Source organism: Fonsecaea multimorphosa, assembly GCF_000836435.1.
Source record: "Fonsecaea multimorphosa CBS 102226 unplaced genomic scaffold supercont1.20, whole genome shotgun sequence".
Lineage (NCBI taxonomy): Eukaryota > Fungi > Ascomycota > Eurotiomycetes > Chaetothyriales > Herpotrichiellaceae > Fonsecaea > Fonsecaea multimorphosa.
Genome location: NW_015971654.1, coordinates 318828 through 340188, shown reverse-complemented (window position 1 = coordinate 340188; position 21361 = coordinate 318828). Strand labels below are relative to the sequence as shown.

The window sequence follows — 21361 nt, the reverse complement described above, 5'->3', positions numbered from 1 at the left end:
GGCAGTCCACAATCCACATATCGCTTGAAGGATACGAGTCCAAGTGCCGTATGCAATGAATCTTGCCGATCCCGATGGTCCGGCTTGAGCCGAATCCGTCCTGCAGAAAGACAAAAAGCGAGTTCTCATGTTGATCGACGACGCCGTCACCTGTGCGAGCAATGAAAACCGGAACTTTGGCGATTGAGGACAGTCATGGACCATGTGCGGGCAAGATAAACCCCAACAGACCTTCCGTCTACGAAGGTCCCTCCCTACCTCACCTCCCCCCCAGGGAAAGGCCACTTGGAATTAAATCAACATCGTATGTCAGCCAAGACGCTCAAAAATAAGGTACAGCGTTGGTAAGACAGTATGGACACCATAGCCCGCAAACCCAACGTTGGGATGATCTCATGCATCCTCGGGCGTCAGCCTCGCAGATCACATTGAGGAACGCCCTTACTCATTTTCTCTCTTTGCGCCTTTAGCCCATTCTCGGAGAACATTTTTCCTGATCTTGCCTGTGCTGGTCTTAGGCAACTCGGGGACAATTTCGACCTCTCTAGGCACCATGAAACGGCTGATGCCTGGATGTTCACGCGCCCATTTGATCACGCCTTCGCCCGTCACCTTGACATTCGGTTTGACGGTTATGAATGCCTTAGGCCGTTCGCCCCAGTGACTGTCGCTGACGGCAGCCACGCCGCATTCAAGGATATCGGGATGCGTGACAAGCATCGATTCCAAAGCGACAGAAGATATGTTCTCACCACCTGATCAGAATGTTCAGCGATTTGTGCACCGTCTCATCTTTGCAGTCAGAAGCTTACCGGAAATGATGATGTCCTTTGCCCGGTCCAAAATCTGGACGGCTCCATCTTCATGCCATACTGCCAAATCTCCAGAGTGCAACACCCCACCAAGGAAGAGCTTTCTTGTCGCGGCTTCGTCCTTGTAGTACCCTCGGGCGCAAATGTTCCCATTGAACACGATCTCTCCTATCTCTTTACCATTCCTTTCGACATCAATGATCGTGCCCTCGGGCACATCGGTCTTGATCACCCTGACGGGTAAGGATGTGATAAAGCCATGACCTTGACGAGCCATCTTGGCATATTTGTCCTTGACATTTGGGAACTTGTGCCATTCCGGCAGGATGTATCCTTTTGTGATTGGACCATATGTTTCGGTTAGTCCATAAACATGTACCGGATGCAAATTCAGATTTGTCATTTGCTCGAATAGATGTGCGGTGGGCGGACTGGCCGCCACCGTGACTCGCACCGGGTTGGGCAGCTTTTGGGCATTGGAATCCGCGCACAGAAGAGTGTTGACGGTCGGGGCTGCGCAGTAATGGGTGATTCCTTCGTCCTTGAGCAGCCGCCAGATCTCTGGATAGTCGATTTTGCGGAGACAGTAATGTGTTCCTCGCGCGGCGGTCACCGCCCAGGGGAAAGTCCAGCCCATGGCGTGAAACATCGGCAGGGTCCAGAGATACTTGCACCGCTCACCATCATGATATGCAAGACCAGATTCAATGATATTGCCCAGGGCTCCCAAATAGCAACCTCGATGGGTGTACTCGACGCCTTTGGGTCGAGCGGTTGTACCACTGGTGTATGCCAAGGCATTGACGGCAAGTTCGTCGGGGGCTTGGGCCTCGAGACCCTCCCAGCCGCGAGACCCCAGTGAGGTATCGTGTCGGAGACCCTCAAGCACGGCTTCATCAAAAGGTCCACATAGCTGGCCCTCAACAGCATCGGTGTCTGTGTCGATGATGATGGGTACGTCGGGATGGGTCTGCCTGTAATCATCGAGCAAGTTCAGGAACTCGGCGTCGACCACAATGGCATCGGCATCGGCGTGGTCGAAGATATAGGCGATGTCGTCCTTTTTCAATCGATAATTAATGGCAATGTTGATTGCTCCTGCGGCGCCAATGCCAAAGATGGCCTCGAGGAAAGCCGGGGTATTCGTGGACAGGATCCCGATTCTCTTGTATCCTTTCTTCTTGATGTAGTATGCGAATCCGCGAGCTCTGTCGGCGAACTCGATATACGACCTTCTCAGGATCTTGTTGTTGGCCGTTCGATGATAGATGGCTGGGGCATCAGGCTCGATGGATGCTGCGCGGGGCAGAAAGAAGGCCGGGGAAAGGGTATGGACATTGTACCATGACAGAGTGCCCACAGTGTGGTTGTCGATGCTGAGATTGTCGATTGACTTGTTGGTCGACAGCTGAGAGTTGGCAGGGAAGATTTGCGCTGCCAAACTGGACAGACGCGATTTGGCGGAGGACATGGTGGGCACTCAGCACTCTGGGGGGGCTGGCTTGGTCCTTAGTTGTTGCACAGCAAACAGCTACGACATTGTGACGATGAGCGACGGTACAGGATGCTTGCTGCAGAATCGCTGAAATCAAGATGGGAAGAAGGGTTGGTCTAAAGGTCGTCCCTTGTGTTGGGCTTCTCGGATCCGAAGCTCATGCCACCCACGCATTGCCCACCAGAGGCAGGGTGTTGCAAAGGTCCGAGGCATTGGAGGAGCAGAGTTCTACCAAGTCCGGGGTAAGGGGTGTGGAACCCCGGAAGGCCGCAAGAAGCCCCCAAGTCTCCAGCTGGGGGGGCATCTCACAGGCTCGCGAGTCGCGAGTCGAAGTCGCTAGGCCTTGTGAACCCCGAAGCGGGTGCCTGGAGCCCTTGATTTGCGGGCACGCGGAACCACGAGGTTGCTTCGTCTCAGGTTGGTTTCTCCAAGGCCCAGGGCCATGGAAACTTTTCCGAACCCGAACTTCGAGCTTCTCGGTCGACTCTCGGAAAATGACGGCTGGCAGCAAAACACATCAACTGTTTGGCATGATAGTCGTTTTGATTCCGAAAAAAACCCGCGCCGTGGGAGCCTCGAACACTACAGCGAGGGAAGATATCTGGTCCACTCTATCTGCCAAGCAGCTCAGTCACTGTTGAGCCTGTTTTGATAGGAAGAAATGGAAACTATTCGTTTGTGCTGCTGTCTCCTATCAGCAGGTGGATCACACTATCATCTGCTTGAAGACGTCTGGCAAAGTGTAACTCCGAATCATCAGATGAGCAGAAGCTCCCTCTTCGCCTCAGGCATATCCCAAGGACCAGAACGTCTCAATGTTCGTGCCGGTATCCTCATCGACGTATGGGGTCGGCTCTCTCAGGGACACATTTTCCCCATGAATCTCAGCAATCTGTCCTGTCAAGGATGGATTCGAGACAAGCTGTTGGACTCCTCGTGTCAGTGTGGACATGGGTGTGAGGATCATGGTCTTGAATAACGCTTTGTCGGGAGCAATGTTTGTTTCTGTATATGCTGGTCAGTTTCGAGCCTCACAATGTAATTACCGCCAGGCAACCTACCAAGAACAGCTGGGGCCAAAGCGTTGATCTGGATCGCCTGCCTCTCGAGTTGACGTGCGAGAGACCTCACCAAACCGACGACTCCGAACTTGGACGCGGCATAAATTGGTGCAACTGCGAACGGATATAACCCGGCGTTCGATGCTGTGCAGATGATGGAGCCTTTGGAAGGAACTGTGGCCCCGTTCACGACAGCATTCTTCCTGATGTAGTGAATAGCCAGCTTGACGGCTGTGCGAGGGTCACTGACCGATCCATCGCTAGGGGGAACAATTTCGAACTCACTGTATATTGTCCCAACCAAATTGACGTCCAAGGTATGCAACGGTGGTCTTGAAGGCGTATCCTCGTCCACGATCAATTTCGGTTCTTTGGATATCCCAGCATTGGCCATCACCACGTCGATCCGGCCTTGTTCTCGATAGATCTGCTCAAACACTGCTGCCAGCTCATCCCACTGGGAGATGTCGGCTTTCATGAACGAGAAAGTAGCATTGGGATACTCTGACGACAGCCCTTTGACAATCTGGGCGCCCTCTGGGTTCACATCAAGAACGGAAATATGTGCACCATGTTCTGCAAACGAACGGGTGATTCCCAACCCTATTCCAGAGGCACCTCCTGCATGAAGATGATCGACGTTAGAGAAGTCTGCTAAGAAGGATCGGGATGTTTAGTTGCAAAAGTACTAACCCGTTACCACGACGCTCTTCTTCGCAGCCATTATGTGTGTTGGAACACAGCCGAGCGATTCTTACAGACAGAATGCGATCTCGGATTGGTGTCACTATAATATCTCTTAATGGACTCTGTCGATATTCGAAACGCACTTGCAGTCCACTCGACAGATCAACAATCACTACAGGATCACTATCTCTAAACAACTCAGCCAATTCTTCTTTGTGACAGGCAAATGCTCGTTCTTCGACGGAATTGCCCCACGAAATACATGAGACTTCTCCATGTGGGGCACCGCAGCCTTGAAGCCCCTTTCCCCGATTCTCGCTGACTTTCTCCCAATCACCAAAGTCGACTCAATTGCCGAGAATTGGATGAGTCCAACTGAGAAATCCCCTCATCGGATATGGACCCATTCGCTTCTGGAATCCGAGTATGTGAGGCCCGTCGACGTGGGTAAAGGCTTGGACTTATGTTGTGTTCAAGCTTACCAGGTAGCCTCCTCTCATGTGGAAATAGTTTGATCTTCGCTTTCAACCCTTGGCCTTGTCGTTGATTGGAAGCAAACAACTCATCGACCTCTTCACTGGGCACAAGAAAACCACTGAAAAGATCTCTTCTAACGATCCACTATGGCAGAAGTGAATATCGAGCAATCCACCCTGGACTCGGTGAAGGGCAAAGTGGTGGTTCTTGCAGGTTGGTGAACACCACCGTTGTTGTCACTGCTGTTGGCTCCTATAACTCACTATCATGTCCTTCATCCTGCAGGCGGCGCTCAGGGCATCGGTGCGGCAACAGTGACACAACTATATCAATCAGGCGCTCACGTCTTCTTCGGCGACTGGGACGACACCAAGGGTTCGAGATTGGCAGATGAACTCCGATCTTCGCCTTCATCTTCAGCAGGGAGTGTGACATATCTCAAGGTCAACGTCCGGGATTATCAGTCTATCCTCTCGTTGTTCGATGCCGCCTACAACAAGCACGGCCAGATCGATAACGCCATTTGTTGCGCCGCGGTTACGGAGAGGCCGGGATACTGGGAGCCGGAAAAGTTGAACCTTGAAAGCGTGAGAGAGGTAGGTCACATGTTAGTCATTGGACGGGCCAGCTTCGCAGGTTATGTCCATTGAGGTTCTCTGACACAGTCGCACTCACCATGAGATTTTATACAGACACCCACCGGCATCGCCGAGGTCGTCGACATCAACCTCAACGGCACGTTATACTTTGCCCGGATCGCCGTGGCGTATCTCAAGGAGAAGCACACGTTCGACAAGGAATCGACGACGGCCAAGTCCATCACCTCGTCCAAATGCATCACGCTCGTTTCGTCGGTGGCCGGGTTCAAAGAGTCGCCGGGCTTATTCGCGTACTCGGCGGCAAAACATGGCGTTCTGGGTTTGATGAGGGCCCTTCGCCCGTTCACGGCGCCGTTGTACGGGTTGAGGATAAACGCCATTTGTAAGTTGCACCTGCAGAAAGAGACGCCATTACTCCCGCGTCTCTCCTTTCTTTCCCCTTCCCTTTCCTCAATTTCCCCAATATCACTCGAGATTATCATCTCAGCCCTCCCTCCATACCAAGGACTTCTCCCTCCCTCCCTCCCTCCCTCCTTCTGTCTCTTACCAATCACAGGTCCATGGGCAACCGACACACAACTCCTCGCCGGCGTGCGCGCCGAGTGGGTCAAGCATTCGATGCCCATGAACCAGCCCCTCGACGTGGCCAAGTACATCATCCAGGTCAGCGCCGAGCCCTCCACGCACGGTAAAGCCCTCTTCGTGACCGGCGGCAAAGCCGTCGACATTGAGGAAGGAATGAAAAAGACCGAGACCGTGTGGTTGGGCGAGAAGAACTCGAAGGATTTGAATCGGGGCCAGGTTATTCTGGGGTTGGTACGTTTCACACCTCTCCTTCGTTCTACGCCCCTTTTTTGGGCGGTGTGCCATGTGTTTGTGCGCGCTTTCCCGGCCACGAATTTCGGGGTTGCCTAGTGCTATCACAGGAACAAGAGGGGCTGACATCGACTCTTTGATCTGCAGGGCATGGACTGGGGACATAACAGTCCGAAGATCCACGAGGGCACGAACGGCACTTCAACTTGAGACTCCCCCTCTGTCTTCGGGGATCGAACTGGGCACTTTGGAGCGACGTAGAAGACACGTTGTACGCGTACTGTAGGTCATGCGAGACTGGGGCGGGAGAGAGGGACAATGATGCCGCACAGAAGCAAATACTCTCTCAATCGCCTCCTTGTGCTCTGCTCCGACTATAAGCAGACTGAACTGTGAATATTGCATACTATGCTGAATGAACCGATTGAGCGATCTTGAACTGGTCAAAATAAGGGGTGAGTAGAAAAGAAAGAAAGAAAGTCTCAGTTGAGCGAAGGGGAAAGATTCTCGTCGACAGAAAATATCTTAACAATCATTGTCTGCTTGCCTTGCCGTGCCTTGCCTGGCTGTGAGCTAGATAACCTCTCGCTATCAGCGTGTTTGTGACACAGTGACACCATCTTTCTCACGCACCGCCACCAGCGGCAATCTAACGATCTTGAGACGGCGAATGTCCATAGTGATGACCGAACTGGCGTGCTTGTAACCAAGGCCGGCCTCGTTGCCGTACTGAATTGGAATGAGGGGTCAGAGAAGAACAGCACAAGATTCCACGAGTGGGATGGAGAGGCTGATCAGGGAGCAAAGAGCAAGGAGGGAACAAGGCAGACTTACCGTACCATGCACCAAAGCCATTTCATCATGGCTCGGCTTGTTGAGCCACTTGACCTGCTTGATGCTAAAGTCGTCGGTCCATCTATTGGAGATGTCCGAGTAGCATGTATCCTCTTCTTCGTCTGCAGTTGTTTGGAGCAAGGACTTCTGCGGCAGCGTCAAGAATTCCCAAGGCAAAAGGATTGAGATTCGTGCAAAAGCCAGTCTCGTCCAACTTCCCAGCCTTGCGATATGACTCGTCCATGACGTCCTTTCCGGCGCACCCAAAGCTCCCTGGCTGGCAGTCCTTGGGCAATTGCTCGATGGAGGCCCCCTGGCTACCAGTACATGGCAACGTAACTTTGTGGGAAGATCCGAAGGTGGCGGTTGAGCCCCATCTGATCGTGATCGGTCACAGCGCATTCTGTGGGCTGCAGCACCTCCAAAATCCAGGTCCATTTACTGGAGATGGCGCTTGTGGTTGATCCTCCTCATTGTCATTGGCGTCGGTAACAATGACTTCTTGGTCTGTGATGGGCTCCTCTGAAGCTCCCCTGCTAGTCTCATGGCCACCACCCGGGCCGGCATCGTCTGACTCGCAGATTAAGTGGTCATCGAGTGAGGTAGGTGGGATTGGACCCCCAACCGCGAAGACCGATTGCTTGGCCTCTTTCTGGACATGCTTGGCCAACACTTCGAAGACTTTTTGTTCAACCTGCTTCGCCAGAGAAGGCACTTCAGAGTTCTTGGTCGCCGCTGCTGCATGAGCCGCCGTATTGGGTGTGGAAATGTGTAGGTGTTGCTTCGTGGGAGAGGGTTTTTCGATGGAGTTTCGAGCCCCCATTTATCCTCAAGGATGAGCCTCAGTGGGTTTGCACAGCAGATAATGTGATACTTGGGCTGCACACACCTCGGAGGAACCACTAGACAGTGGTTTGTACCGGACTAAGGGTCAGGAATGCCAGAACGCAGCACCAGGCAGAGCATGCATGCAACTGGCAGATGCAATCCTCATTGGTCCAGGAGCGAAGAGCTGAAACGGGCCCCCTGCAGGCTTTGGTGATGGTGATATGATTGGAATACGGTAATCGGGAGCTTGAAATAGACGGCGAGAGTCGCAGGCTCGTAGTTTTGTGGGGTGATAGACACTGGAGATATGAGGATATATCATGACCGTCGTCCCTTCTCTTCATCAGCCGTGTTCGACACTTCCATCGCAATCGGCACAGGTTCGCTCGTCGCCTCGGCCAAGTTCTTCTTCCTCATATCCCAGCCTCCATGCCAGCCTATCCAACCTTCCTCGTACGGTCCCCTCAGAGCACAGAACACAAATGTCAATCCCACCAGACCCACGCTGAGACTTCCACTCGCAATCCATCCACCACGCTCGTACAATTTTGCGCCCGCCGACGTGCCTGTCAATTGACCCGTGAACGTACACAACATGAAGGCGGTGTTCACCCGATTCCTCCCATTTGGCTCAATCGCGTGGATAGCAGCGCGATTTGCCACCTGAGTGATTTGGAGACCCATGTCTAGCGTAAAAGCCTGGATTATGGGCCCTGCCACCGTAGTCCTCCCCGTATAAGTGCCGAGAACAACCCCAATCAGATTGGCTGCACAGCCTATTAAGCAAGAAAACATGGGTGCGAAGGGTTGAATGATGTATTTCGCATAGAGTGGGCCCATCACGATACCAGCAATCCCAATCAGTGCGAACAATCCAATGACAACTGGCGAGTAGTTATACGGTGGATCGGCCAGGAGGAAGGTGAGGGTAGTCCAGTAATTTGTGAATGCGGCCGAGATGCAGAAGCTGATCAATCCGGCTTGAACGAGGACAGCGTGCTTTTTGTATAAGAAGATGATTCCGCCGATCATTTTGAAATAGTTCAAGCCCTGGGGGTTCGAAGAGGGATAGTCGGGCATAAAAAGCCAGAGTGCAACAAAGATGAGGTATTGCAATGCGAGGGCGATCCAGTAGACGTTTCGCCACGATGTGAATTGTGTGACCACGCCAGAGAGAATGCGGGCAATCACGATGCCAAGGAGATTACCAGAGGTAGTGATGCTCAAGGCCAAAGCACGTCGATTAGGAGGTGCCAATTCCGACACCAACGGCAGCATCACTTGAGGAATGACCGTCGTAACGGCACAGATGTAGGAGATTGCACAGAAAGCTGTGAATGAAGGGGTCACGCACAGTCCGATCCTAATTGTGGTAGGTTAGTACCATAGAGCTCTTCTACCTGGTCGCACAGGCCTCGGTGCCTGAACTAGGCGTGACTTACCACATGGTGGCTGTGAATGCAATAAGTACCAATGTCAAGGGTCTCCTCTTTAGCAAGTCGCCTAATGGACATACGAACAACAAGCCAGTGGCATAGCCAGCTTGCATCAGTGTCGGGATCCGCGACACCGTCACATAGCGCACGTTGAAGTCTCGAGCCAGAATGTTCAAGATTGGATGGTTGTAGTACAGGTTACCCACAGTAAAGGCACCTGCAAAGGCGAACAGAACATTATGCCAAACTGAGAATTTGGGTGGCTTTTCTGGATCCCATCGACACCATGGCGGCGTCCATGTTAGAACGTCGATTAATCTCTGCCATTTTGATTTTGGTCTCGCGGCCTCGGATTTGTGGTCGTCATACGCAGCCTCGACGGTCTCGATGCCCTTCTCGCCAGGAGCGTTCGGCCATGCCTGTTGTCCGTCGAGTGTGTTTCTTTCCACCATGCCCAGAGAATAGTCAGTTTCCCACCAAATTTGGAGAAGGAACAAGGGAAAATGCAAGCCCGAGGCTTGATAAAAATATAATAATACGGTGAACCGTGAGGCCCTGTTCCCGGAGTTTCGCCTGGGACACGGAAAACGAAGTGCGTTCGCTCGCTAGGTTTCGGAGATGATCGGTTCAATTTGATAAACTCCAGACAAGAATTCACCGAGCCCCAAAACAGAACTTGATCGATGTGGGACAACTCAGAGCGCATGTGAGGGTAACATATCCTTTGCTTTCCCCCCTACTGCCAGCCATACATCGTGCGCATTGTTTGTTGGGCGCACCAGTGCACGTTTTCCTTGTTATTGGAGCTTCCGACGGGTTCGAGGGGACGGTCCCACAGTGCGAGAGAGTTGAACTGCGGGCGGCATGCCGTGTTTGCCGATAACGGGCTGGAGATAATAATATGGGAGATCCGCAACCCGCGGCGGGTCACTTGGCCGAAGCAGGATCGCTGACCGCATATTCTCTCCTTCAAAAAAGGAATATGAAGACTGTTCAAAAAATGCTGAGGATGTTAGAGCTTCCTGATGGGAGGAGAAGGTGCAGCAGGTTGGTGCATGGGTAGAGAAAGGGGGAGATGTGACAGAGTCCGACTGTCGACATGACGTGGGACTTGGGGATTGCCACGTGACCACCACGTGACTACCACGTGATGCACGTCGTTCTTGCACCAGCATGACTCAATTGAAGAAGTTGTGGACCATCCTCCATCAGCAGCTTGCTTTCAAGCACCGTCAGGACTTGGCTTGATCATAACCAGCAGCATGCGAAGTGTGACTCACCCAAGTCTTCAAAAGTGGCCTCGGCCAACAACTCTTTCTTTGAGAAACTTCCACTCTCAGAGGAATAACTTCTCCCTCACAGGAAACATCAAACATGGAAGATCACAAGCTGCTCGTCCAGAATGGTTATAACAAGATCGCACAGACTTACCTCGACTGGATCCATGGGAAACCAACAGCCCGTCTCAAATACGTGGAGAAGTTGCTCTCCGAACTACAGAGCCCCTCAGAAGCGAATGTCCTTGAGCTCGGCTGCGGTGCAGGAGTCCCCGGTACGCGATTTTTAGCACAGCGATGCGGTCAAGTCTTTGCCAACGACATTTCTCAAGCCCAAATTGACCTCGCCAAGGCGAATGTACCAGAAGAGAATGTGCTTTTTATCCAAGGAGACATGACGAGCCTCAAGTTTGATCCTTCAGCGCTACAGGCTGTAGTGGCCTTCTATTCCATCATCCACCTCCCGCGAGACGATCAGCGCAGACTCATCCAACAAATCTGGGAGTGGCTATCCCCTGCAGGCTATCTGCTGTGCAACTTGGGAGTTGCAGACAATCCTGGGTCAACGGCAGATTGGTTAGGATCGCGGATGTATTGGAGCAGCTTCGATGTCGAGACTAGCATTAAGATGCTGAAAGACACCGGCTTCACTATCACCCAAAGCGAAGTGCTACATGACGACGAGGATGGCAGACAGGTCCCCTTTCTGTGGGTTCTGGCGAAGAAGAGTTGACTCTTCTGCTCCGCTTCAGATTACCCGGGCAAAATGCATTGTTAGGACTACGGTCACGGGTGTTGTTCAGCTTCGGGACTATCCTCTCACTTCTAATCCTGGTTCAATTGAAACTATGCCACTGAGACTTTCAATGGCCAGCCTTTCGGCCATTTGGGGAATTTCCACACCAACAATCATGGAACGTGCCATCATCTCTCGGTAGTGGGTTTGCCCAGTCTTACAACTGAGGGCCGTCCGTCCTCGTGTTATCTCAAAATTACTACTTGTGTCCAAAGGGGAGTATACGTTTGAAATCTGGGAACCAGCAGTATTTCCACGTTACCCGCTAGTGATTACGTGCGTGAAAAAGACGATTATTAAATCGACCATAGCCTTGAGGGGCGACATGGAAAGCGCCAAATTTCTGCAAGGCTTTCGGCCCCCAACTCCCACTTTGGCCTTTTGCATCAATATTAATTATTTGTTGTCATCCACTTTGCGCAACTTGACTCGGACGCCTCGTTCCCAGCAGATAGCTTGGGGCCACAGGTGTGAGTGTCAGTTGCCCAACCGTGCTGCAATTGTGCCGACCGCGGCGACGAAACACGGGGTGTACATTTATCGATTATGTCGTGGTTTCCTGAGCGATTTCTCTTGACCTGCTTACTACTGATGTCGATAGCCCTCCTTGATCTCCACACTCAGCTCGATCTCGAGACCTCATTCACCTCTTGAGTCGTCGCCGCCTTTTTGCCGTTCGAGAGGAATGTCAAACAGCTTGTGTTGATTTTCTTCGCCACGAGCGATTGAAGAGATTAAGAGGCTCTTTGCCGACTTATGAATATGGAAAGTACATGCTCCTTCGTTTGAGTTGGGAGTAATTTCGCCGTCTTCCACTGTCAGCTGACTCAGCTCCGGCCATGGGAATATCTCGCCCCTTGAATCGAAATGTTGCATATGTACAATGGTAGGGGAGTCAATCCGGTACCCATCTCGGATAATGCGGCCGCACGGATATGTACATATTGCAGCTCGATCCGCTATATATACTGCACCTCGAAATCAAGGCCAGGCTGTCTGTTGTTGCGGAATCTCTGCCCCTGGTCTTTGACGTTTCAACATGATGTCTCCTCTCCTACCCACGCTCTTAGGAGGAGCGTCTTTTGTGAGATTCGTTTTTGGCATCTCCTTCGGACGGAAGCCTTTCGTTTTCTTGTGGCTCACAGTTCTGTTACAGCCGGTTTTCCTACTTCTTTGGGTAGTGTATGTGGCACCGCGACTCAGTCCCCTTCGGAGATTACCCCTAGCATCCCAAGGACCGTGGTGGAAAACGTTCCTTATCGAGCCCGGACCTGAAGATCTCGAGCGTTTCATGAACGAGACTAGAAATGATGGTCTCATCCGATATTTTGGTGTATTCCACGGCGAAAGACTCTTAATCACCAAATCTCAAGGCACCAAGCAGATGATGCTTCTTCAGGCTTACAACTACGACAAGATCCCCATTGTGACAAAGCTCATCGGTCAACTTACGGGTCTAGGCTTGCTGGTTGCTGCTCAGGATGAACACAAGGTATGTCAAAGCTTTACCTCCTTTGTCGTGCTTGTCTTACTCACGGACGCTCTACAGCGTCAGCGGAAATCTCTACTACCTGCGTTCAAGTACAAATACATCAAAAACCTATTCCCTCGATTCTGGATGCACACCAGGCAGCTGGTTGCCTCGCTTGAGAAGGAGATAGATCAGGCTGGCCAGGATTCAGCTGCGGTTGTGAATGTCGAAAGCTGGATGATGCGTGCCACCCTCGACATCATTGCGGCGACAGGCTTCGGAGTTGAGATAAACGCAATCCAGAACCCAGAAAGTGACCTCGCAAGGCTTCTGCCTCTGTCGAACTCGACGAGCCGAGAAGCGACGTTTTACAGACTGCTGGCATTTCTGCTACCCTACTGGCTTTATGTTCGCTTGCCAATGGCGAGACGTTGCGAAATTGACCAGATCGTTAAAGCTTTGGATGATGCCACCCTGCCAATGATCCAATCAAGGAGGAAAGCCCTTGTCGGTCAAAAGAGTGTGGACCCTGACGCGCAAGAGGAGAAGTCCGGCTCTGATCCGCAAGAGTTTGCTGACACGGATATCATTTCGAATCTTTTGCAATTCAAGGAGCCTTTCACCGACAAGGAATTGATGGCTCAGTCTGCAACGATACTGGCGGCTGGACAAGATACGACATCTGTTGCCACTACCTGGGCACTATATCTCCTTGCGCACAACCCACAAGTTCAATCTACTTTACGGGTCGAAGTTCAGACCCGGTTACCCTCACCGAGCTCGACTGATGAGACTGTCGATGCACCACTCATTGAGTCTCTACCGTATTTGGCTGCGGTCTGTAACGAAACCTTAAGACTGTTCCCCCCTGCTCCTATCTTACGCAGACATGTCGTCAAGCCTGGAACAGTCGTACTTGACCAGCAGCTGCCGATAGGGACGGTAGTCATGACCTCGATCTGGGGCACACACCGTACGAAGAGCATCTGGGGCCCCGACGCGAAAGAATTCAAGCCCGAGCGCTTTCTGCAATACGGCGAAGACGGCAAAATGCATTTTGATCCTCATGCCGGCTTCCAAGGCGAAGATGCAACCTACTGTTATTTACCTTTTGGTGCTGGGCCTCGAAGTTGCATAGGCGAGAGATACGCACGAGGAGAGTTTGCGACACTGCTGGCTGGCCTGGTTGGCCGATTTGAGTGGTCCCTCGTCAATCCAGACAAGAAGATGGGTGAAGACTTGAAGGTGAATTTCGGTATCGTCTCCAAGCCAGAGGGTGGGCTATGGCTCCGAGCACGAAAGGTTGACGGTTGGTGAAGTCCCAAAAGCTGGCAACAACGATCTCCTTCACGCAACGCCCCGGGTCCAAGTACGCTACGATGAATAAAAACCCCTGTATCTGGTTCAGGTTCTCTCGAAGACGGTGAAAGTGAGAGGGAATGAGGCACATTCCTCGCGATTGTCTTGGGGGATCTGATACTATTCTGGGACCTGGTTTGCTCGAATCAGCGGGCGTCGGCTCATACACCAAAGTATCTTGAAGAGGAAACTGGAGACAGGTTCGCAGCGTCTGTCTTACGGCCATGCTTCGGGCCCGACTAGCTAACCATGTTTACATACTATTTGTGACCATATCAGTCACTGGAAAATCTTTCACCCATATCCATGTCCCAGGCACGTGAAATGGCCCCCTGGCAGCTTCCTCGTTTGGCCTAGCCTGATGCATTGTCTATCGACGTCTGATAACTGATCACAGCCTCGCAGATCACCGCGAAAGACACCTTTCGTCAACTCCTTCTCCACCACAGCCAACAATTTCTGAGTTCCAAAGGATCATCGTTTCATGATGCATGTTGCCATCGGATTTCCACGTCTGGGCAGGGGTCTGGGTTTATCTGACAGCATCAATCAAATGGTGTCATCGACCTATGGAGCGGCTGATCAGCACTGCCGTGAAAGCGTTCCTCGAATGAGATAAGGTACATGATTTATCGCATCCTGGACAGGGGCCTAAAGTATCCGATGTCATCAGACGTGTTATCGGAGTCGGTATTTGCTTCAGGATCATTTCTCCTCGCAGGAGCATGACCGGCATCGCAGTCGGGATGCAGAATATACCTTCATGGCACATGGCAGAGGCCTGCAACACCGGGCGTCGGGCTTATGGCCGAAGACTCATATAAGGAGGAGAGTATATGAATGTTGCCTCTGCCCGTATCAGACATTGCCCAGCCGCTTTTCTCAACTGTTGATCTTGCAATCCTCGTCTTTGAGTCCTGAAATAATCATCCTATCATGTCGGGGTCTGAATCAGCAGTGCTATCTCAAGGGGTGGGATATGGGGTTGTCGTGGGCATCGGATTCTTCTTCACAGCTGTCATGGCTGGCATATCTATGCTTCAGGTACCCATTGCCTCTACCCAAATGATATCTCCAGTGCTAATGCTTGATACAGAACCGATACACAAACTTCTCCACGAGAACGAGTGAAGAGTTCAATACTGCGAGCAGAAATGTGAAACCTGGTCTCATTGCTGCTGGTATAGTCTCAGCATGGACCTGGGCTGCGACCCTTCTTCAGAGCAGCACGGTCGCTTATACTTATGGTGTTGCGGGACCATTCTGGGTAAAGCACTCAATTGCGTTCCTATCACGGCGACGTATATGCTAACAATCGCAAAGTATGCTGCTGGAGCCACCGTTCAGATCCTGATGTTTTCCATCCTAGCCTGCAAGACCAAGATGAACGCTCCTCGATGCCACACATACTTGGAAATCATCCAAGTCCGCTATGGCACCGTGGCGCACCTTGTATTCATCTTCTTCGCTCTCGTCACAAACATCCTGGTCGGGTCTCAGCTCCTGTTGGGCGGCTCAGCCGTTGTTACCAGCCTTACTGGCATGAATGTCTACGCGGCCATCTTCTTGATTCCTCTGAGCGTGGTTGCATACGTTCTCACAGGCGGCCTACGAGCCACATTCCTCTGCGACTACTCGCATACGCTTATCCTCATGGTAATCATTCTCTACTTCATGTTCCAGGTCTATTGCACGGACGACCTCATCGGCTCTCCATCACGCATGTTTGAGCTGCTGAAGAAAGCGGCTAATCTACGACCTGTGGCTGGCAACCAGGACGGCAGCTACCTGACTTTGAAGTCCAACAACGCCTTGATCTTCGGTGTCATTCAGCTCTGTTCCGGGAGCGGCACCGTATTCTTGGACCAGGCATATTGGCAGAGAGCCATTGCGTCTCGTCCTACCACCGCGGTCCGGGCATACATCTTGGGGGGCCTGGCATGGTTCGCTATTCCCTTCGGCTTCGCCACGACACTGGGATTGGCCTCAGTCGCACTGACAGACAACCCTGCCTACCCGACATACCCACACGCGCCTTCGTCGAGTCAGATCTCCGCGGGCCTCGCATCCGCATTTGCAGCGAGCACCCTGCTGGGCAAAGGCGGTGCCGTAGCCTTGCTGATCACGCTCTTCATGGCGGTGACATCCTGCGCATCTGCGGAATTGATCGCCGTCTCCTCAATCCTTACCTTCGACATCTACAAGACGTACATCAAGCCCAATGCCACGCCCAGCAATTTGATCTTCATGGCACACGTTAACGTCGCCGTGTTCGGCTTGACCATGGCCATCTTCGCCATCATCTGGAACGTCATCGGTATCGATCTGGGCTGGCTGTTCCTGGTTATGGGTCTCCTGATCGGCGGCGCCGTATTCCCCGTCGCGTTCGCCATCACGTGGAAAGGGCAGAGTAGAGCCGGTGCCATAGCTGGGGCTTTGAGCGGTCTTGTCGCTGGCCTCACCGCCTGGCTCGTTGAGGCAAAGGTCTACTACGGGGAGCTTACCCTGACAACTACGGGATCAAACTATGCTACCCTGGCTGGCAATCTGGCCGCCATCATGACCGGTCTCATCGTCTCGGTTGTGGTCTCTTTGCTCAAGCCTGACGACTATGACTGGAGCACGACGCGGGCCATAAACGCAGCGAGCATCCATGCTGCTCTGGAAGGAACCACTCCTCCAGCAGCGGATTCTTCCCGGTCAAGCACCACACAGCATAGCAGCGGCGCAAAGACAAAGGACATCAAGTCCGTCAGCGAATCGCCGTCCCCAGCACCGATCTCGCCCACTCTCGCACCCACATTGGCAGCAGCCGACGAAAAACACATCGCGGAACGCGAAGCAGACCCAATCCGCGCCGATGAAGAGCGCCAGATGTCCCTGGACGCGGCCATCGAAGAACACCCTTCGCGGCTACGCTCGGCTTTCAAACTCGCCTGCATCGCTTCGTTCGTCTTGCCCTTCATCATGGACTTCTTGATCCCCATCCCCATGTTCCTGAGCCACTACGTCTTCTCGGTCGGGTTTTTCACTGCCTGGGTCGTCATCAGCTTCATCTGGGTCTTCAGCTCCGCCTTCATCAGCGTCGTCTTGCCCATTTGGGAGACGAGGAAGTTCTTTGTCATGTTGTTCACGGAGGTCATTGGGGATATGAGGCGAGGAAAGAGGTCTGCATAACGGGGAAGATGATATGGTGTCCGCCCAAGGTTCTCACGATCAAATGTATGATGTTGAGCAGACCACTGTCACCGGAGATTCCTCCATAGATTATAGATATAGAGACTACTTGGGGTTGACATAGACATCGTATAGCTTGAAAGCATTACTGGAAATGCTGAGTCTACCACGAGTCCGTCAAGAGCGTTGCATTGGAAAGCAACCAGTCATCCTTGACTAGCGGTTTAACGACTGACGTAAAAGTTGCGCAGCCTTCGCTCCGAGCATCTGTGCGAGGATGCACAGGAGCGTAGAATTCGAATATTTTCGTTTATAAGACGCATTCTTGTGGTCAGTGAGAAGTGCCTTGTACAAGAAGAGGATGATTTCCAACTCGAGGCTGCGAGACGGAGTAAGGCTGTAGGATGGATGGTCTAACTGTATCGGGCATCGCGCATTTCGAGGCATTGAATTGTTTTAAACTGAAGCATGCGGCTCGGCTCAGAACTGAGATTCACGCAGTCCACCACTAACTCCCATCAAAATCTTAGAACGAGGCCTCAAGGAGTTCGTATTCACCTGGTGTACACTGCTTGTCCCGACAAAATGCCTCCCAGAGTCCGCCTGCGCACCCTCGCACAGCTCGCGGAGCTTCAACTCGAACCACCTGCTTACAGATACACATGCGGCCGTTGCTCGCAACGACTATACACGACGACATCAGCAGCAGCGGCATCGTTAGCGACGACACCGGCCCCTTCAGATGCACAAATGCGGGCATCGATACCAACCCTCTCGCGCTACCCACCGGTCCAACCACCGTCGCACCGCAACCCGGCATACCGGAAGTCCCAACTACTGCGGTCCTACGTGTCGCTGCTCCAAACGACACCCCTGATCATTTTCTTCCAGCACAACAACCTCAAGGCCACCGAGTGGGTGAGCATACGGCGCGAGCTGGCGTCGGCGCTGCGAAAAGTCGACGCGCAGCTCGCGGCACAGGGAAAGCCGACGGAAGAGTTAATTGGGGAATACGTCAAGTTGCAGGTCATCAAGACCAACATGTTCGAGCCCGCACTGCGGATCGTCGAGTTCTTCAAACCCTCACCACAGCCGCCGGAACCGATTGGGGGATTGGCGGGAATTCCCTCAGAGAGGGATGATCCCTCGCTCACGCACGTGCTGTCCGTGGCAGCGTACGAGGCCGCGCAGCAGCACAAGCACGAGCACCCTCTAACGCCCGTCCTGGCCGGGTCCGTGGCCATCTTGACCTTCCCCACCGTCTCCCCTCTCTATCTAAAGACCGCCTTCTCGATCTTGTCCCCGCAGGCGCCCCTCTTCCCGGCCCCGACAAGAAGGGCAGTGCCCCAGTACTACGAGCAGTCCGTGCAGGACGGGCTGAAGAAGCTCATGCTGCTCGGAGCTAGGGTCGACGGACAGCTCTTCGACATGGACGGCGCGAGATGGGTGGGCAGCATCGAAGGTGGCATTGACGGCCTGCGCGCACAGCTGGTGGCCATGCTGCAAGGGTTCGGGGCCGCCATGGTGCAGACTTTGGAGAGTGGTTCGAGAAGTCTCTGGTTCACCATGGAGGGGAGGAGGAGGATGTTGGAGGAAGGGGAGGAGAAGCCAAAGGACGAAGAGAAGAAGGAATAGAATGGCCATTTTGTGGCGCGTTAAGTTAGCCATGGCAGGCCGACGAGTATATACATCTTGCTGGCGGCAAAAAAGGTGATCGGATATGTAACAACAGATTTTCGACAGGGCAATCATGTTGTACAGCTGAGAGATCAAGCGAACAGGGAAATGCTTAGCTCTTGATTTGCTTTCCTTTACGCGCGGGAAATCCATTCAGACTACTCCTGCCTTGCAAAGTATTCGGGGGTATCTTGTGCGCCCTCATCACGTTTTGACAGTACAGTATGTTCCAGTTTTCCTCCACCTCAGACACATCCACGAAACCACAGTGACCAACCATCCACACGAGCGACCTTGCCAGGTCCCTCGAATGCCCAGACCGCCAGACCGCCCAGCCTCCTTGCCCTGCCTATTCACAATGCGTAGAAACGACAAGTGCCCAAAACAACTGGGAAGTGGAGATTCGTGTGCGGCCAGACATGACCTGACCGAGACCAATTCCCATTCACATAAAGCTGCAGACAAGAGTGCAAGAACAAACTAGGTTGCCGAGGGTCCATACTGTACAGTGTAATCGTGAATCCGTTCGTACCGAAGCGAGGCAGAATGAATATGATGCGGTTTGTGCCGGCGATTCACCTTTTGAGAAATGATATCACCAGAGCTGGTTCTCGTGAATGATGAAAGCCTTATCTTAACCACTCTTCTTCTTCTTGGTCAAGGGAGCATCCTCGCCATAAACAGTTTTATATTCCTCCAGATATCGATTCTTGTCGGCTTGAGCTTGATCTTCGTAAGTCTATTCGAACAGGATCAGTCAGCACGTTCTGTGTCCTCAGTGGATAACAGGGCATGGACATACCTTCTTTTCTGATGAAGATAGATTCTTCCACTCTTGTCCTACCAATTTGCCGCGCTCACTCACAGTCATGCCCCGAAGGTCGCCTGAATCATTCCTCGCTTTGAGGAAAAACAGGTAGGCGGTCCCAGGGCGACGGACGCTGCGGTCATCTTGTATAGGCCTGTAATGTTTCTTCTTTCCAGCTGCTTTTGCCTTTTTGGTCAATTGACGTCGAGCATTGTTTGCCAATCTGATCTCCAGTGGTGAATGACTCTGGACCCATTTTTTGTAAGCCCGCTCATTTTCGGCTTTGTTCTCGTTGGCTTCGTGGTTGTATTGCTACAGGAGAAGTGTTAATCGTCAACAGAGTATGCGGGAGCCATGCGGAAGGGTTTCCTACCTCACGCTCTTCTAATGTAAGGTTCCTGAGCTTCTCAGCTGCCGCTGGAGACACAGCAGTGGCTGGTCTTCCCCCTTTTTTGGCCTCTTCTGCAAGCACGAGGAGCCAGGGCGTCGCTGGAAGTTTTTTAGGCTCTTGCAACAGAGCCGCAGTTTTGAGATCCGCTTGCGCTTTACGTGCTTTCTGCACAAGGGCGCTTTTGCTAAGAGGCTTTCTCCCCTTTGGTTTTGCCTTGGTTGCTGCTGTCTTTTTGGCTTTCCTAGCAGGCCGCTTCTTTGCTGGAGCGGCCTTTTTGGTGGTTGATGTATTGCGTTTCGTGGGAGTGCGACCTGTGTGTTGTTTTGGGCGGCTTGCAGGCTTTGCAGACGCTGTGGCGTATGTTCTAGCTTGCTGGAAGAGTGATGCGAACCTCCTGGCCCGGATCTGAGAGCTCGAGTGGTCGTCGTTTGAATTGCAATTGCAGGTTAAGCGTAGAAGAGGGTTGGCCGATACGGGTCGCGTGAGGGATCGAGCAGACCTGGCCAGCAGCTGCTTGGCCATTGGCCGGGAGAAAGGGAGTGCGACCGTCATGGCCGCCCTTGGGAGAATGACAAACTATTCAATGCAAGGAGGCGACCATCCAAAAATGTATGGGAGTACTCGGTAATATGATTTCTGGGATTGACTTCCTTGTATTCGGTGGCTGGGGAGAGGCTGCCATCGATTGATCCACGCGTGCCTGCGCCAATGCAAGCCGAGCTTGTGGCTAGAGCATCTGATCACGTGGGCGAGACGTGCTTATGTAAGAGCGGTACCAAGAAAATGCGGGACAACTCTTGCCTGCGCTGCGGGAGGTTCGAGTTTTGACCACAGCAGCCTTGAGGCAACGAATTTCTCGTCAACATATTGCAATGAGAAACGGCACAATATAGAACACTGGTGTCATCAACCCCCATACTCTCGCGAATCCGAACTTCATTCTTTCGCCACTCTCCGACTTTCCATCCCGAGCCTGGTTCCTGATTTGCAGTTCAAGCAGTAAAGCTCACTTATCTGCAGCCACAGGATGGCTAGGCACGGGGACACTCGCTCACCATCACCTGCAGGCAGTTCTTATTCCTCGTCAAAACGCAGCCGAAGAGATGAGGATCGCTACGAGAGAAGTCGAAGAGACGATGACCGTGACCGTGATCGCAGTCATCGGAGGAGGCACTCCAGATCTCGGAGTCCTGATGTATGTCACCACCCTTCATTCCGTTACCTGACAGCTCAATCTTACCATTCCTTGAAACAGCGACGCCACCGTGACCGCGACAGAGACAGAGACAGAGATCGTGACCGAGATCGCGATGCCTACCGTCGCCGAGACCGTTCCTTAGACCGACGCTATGACGGCCGA

At 52.6% G+C, this 21361-nt stretch overlaps 11 protein-coding genes across 11 annotated transcripts; 6 read left to right on the top strand and 5 right to left on the bottom strand.

The window, feature by feature from the left end:
* Window positions 1–441: 441 nt before the first annotated feature.
* On the bottom strand, window positions 442–2283 carry Z520_08726 (uncharacterized protein; the record flags this gene model as incomplete). The annotated part of the gene is made up of 2 exons (XM_016779222.1): window positions 442–755; window positions 813–2283. 2 exons carry the CDS (start codon window positions 2281–2283, stop codon window positions 442–444), a joined length of 1785 nt encoding a protein of 594 aa, XP_016629729.1.
* An 808-nt stretch (window positions 2284–3091) lies between these two features.
* Window positions 3092–4092, bottom strand: Z520_08725 (uncharacterized protein; the record flags this gene model as incomplete). Its single annotated transcript, XM_016779221.1, has 3 exons — window positions 3092–3312; window positions 3369–4022; window positions 4062–4092. The coding sequence occupies 3 exons, from the start codon at window positions 4090–4092 to the stop codon at window positions 3092–3094; spliced, it is 906 nt and encodes a 301-aa protein (XP_016629728.1).
* Window positions 4093–4678: 586 nt separating this feature from the next.
* On the top strand, window positions 4679–6157 carry Z520_08724 (uncharacterized protein; the record flags this gene model as incomplete). Its single annotated transcript, XM_016779220.1, has 5 exons — window positions 4679–4745; window positions 4818–5128; window positions 5225–5513; window positions 5688–5947; window positions 6095–6157. 5 exons carry the CDS (start codon window positions 4679–4681, stop codon window positions 6155–6157), a joined length of 990 nt encoding a protein of 329 aa, XP_016629727.1.
* Window positions 6158–6538: 381 nt separating this feature from the next.
* Window positions 6539–7604, bottom strand: Z520_08723 (uncharacterized protein; the record flags this gene model as incomplete). The annotated part of the gene is made up of 3 exons (XM_016779219.1): window positions 6539–6676; window positions 6782–6928; window positions 7224–7604. 3 exons carry the CDS (start codon window positions 7602–7604, stop codon window positions 6539–6541), a joined length of 666 nt encoding a protein of 221 aa, XP_016629726.1.
* A 323-nt stretch (window positions 7605–7927) lies between these two features.
* Z520_08722 (uncharacterized protein) lies at window positions 7928–9497 on the bottom strand (the record flags this gene model as incomplete). The annotated part of the gene is made up of 2 exons (XM_016779218.1): window positions 7928–8972; window positions 9052–9497. The coding sequence occupies 2 exons, from the start codon at window positions 9495–9497 to the stop codon at window positions 7928–7930; spliced, it is 1491 nt and encodes a 496-aa protein (XP_016629725.1).
* A 922-nt stretch (window positions 9498–10419) lies between these two features.
* Window positions 10420–11055, top strand: Z520_08721 (uncharacterized protein; the record flags this gene model as incomplete). The annotated part of the gene is made up of 1 exon (XM_016779217.1): window positions 10420–11055. The coding sequence occupies one exon, from the start codon at window positions 10420–10422 to the stop codon at window positions 11053–11055; it is 636 nt and encodes a 211-aa protein (XP_016629724.1).
* A 1105-nt stretch (window positions 11056–12160) lies between these two features.
* On the top strand, window positions 12161–13906 carry Z520_08720 (uncharacterized protein; the record flags this gene model as incomplete). Its single annotated transcript, XM_016779216.1, has 2 exons — window positions 12161–12610; window positions 12668–13906. The coding sequence occupies 2 exons, from the start codon at window positions 12161–12163 to the stop codon at window positions 13904–13906; spliced, it is 1689 nt and encodes a 562-aa protein (XP_016629723.1).
* A 1062-nt stretch (window positions 13907–14968) lies between these two features.
* Z520_08719 (uncharacterized protein) lies at window positions 14969–17125 on the top strand (the record flags this gene model as incomplete). The annotated part of the gene is made up of 3 exons (XM_016779215.1): window positions 14969–14992; window positions 15045–15215; window positions 15272–17125. 3 exons carry the CDS (start codon window positions 14969–14971, stop codon window positions 17123–17125), a joined length of 2049 nt encoding a protein of 682 aa, XP_016629722.1.
* A 585-nt stretch (window positions 17126–17710) lies between these two features.
* Window positions 17711–18760, top strand: Z520_08718 (uncharacterized protein; the record flags this gene model as incomplete). The annotated part of the gene is made up of 1 exon (XM_016779214.1): window positions 17711–18760. One exon carries the CDS (start codon window positions 17711–17713, stop codon window positions 18758–18760), a length of 1050 nt encoding a protein of 349 aa, XP_016629721.1.
* Window positions 18761–19436: 676 nt separating this feature from the next.
* Window positions 19437–20553, bottom strand: Z520_08717 (uncharacterized protein; the record flags this gene model as incomplete). Its single annotated transcript, XM_016779213.1, has 3 exons — window positions 19437–19541; window positions 19605–19922; window positions 19984–20553. 3 exons carry the CDS (start codon window positions 20551–20553, stop codon window positions 19437–19439), a joined length of 993 nt encoding a protein of 330 aa, XP_016629720.1.
* Window positions 20554–21104: 551 nt separating this feature from the next.
* Window positions 21105–21341, top strand: Z520_08716 (uncharacterized protein; the record flags this gene model as incomplete). The annotated part of the gene is made up of 2 exons (XM_016779212.1): window positions 21105–21196; window positions 21257–21341. The coding sequence occupies 2 exons, from the start codon at window positions 21105–21107 to the stop codon at window positions 21339–21341; spliced, it is 177 nt and encodes a 58-aa protein (XP_016629719.1).
* Window positions 21342–21361: the final 20 nt, after the last annotated feature.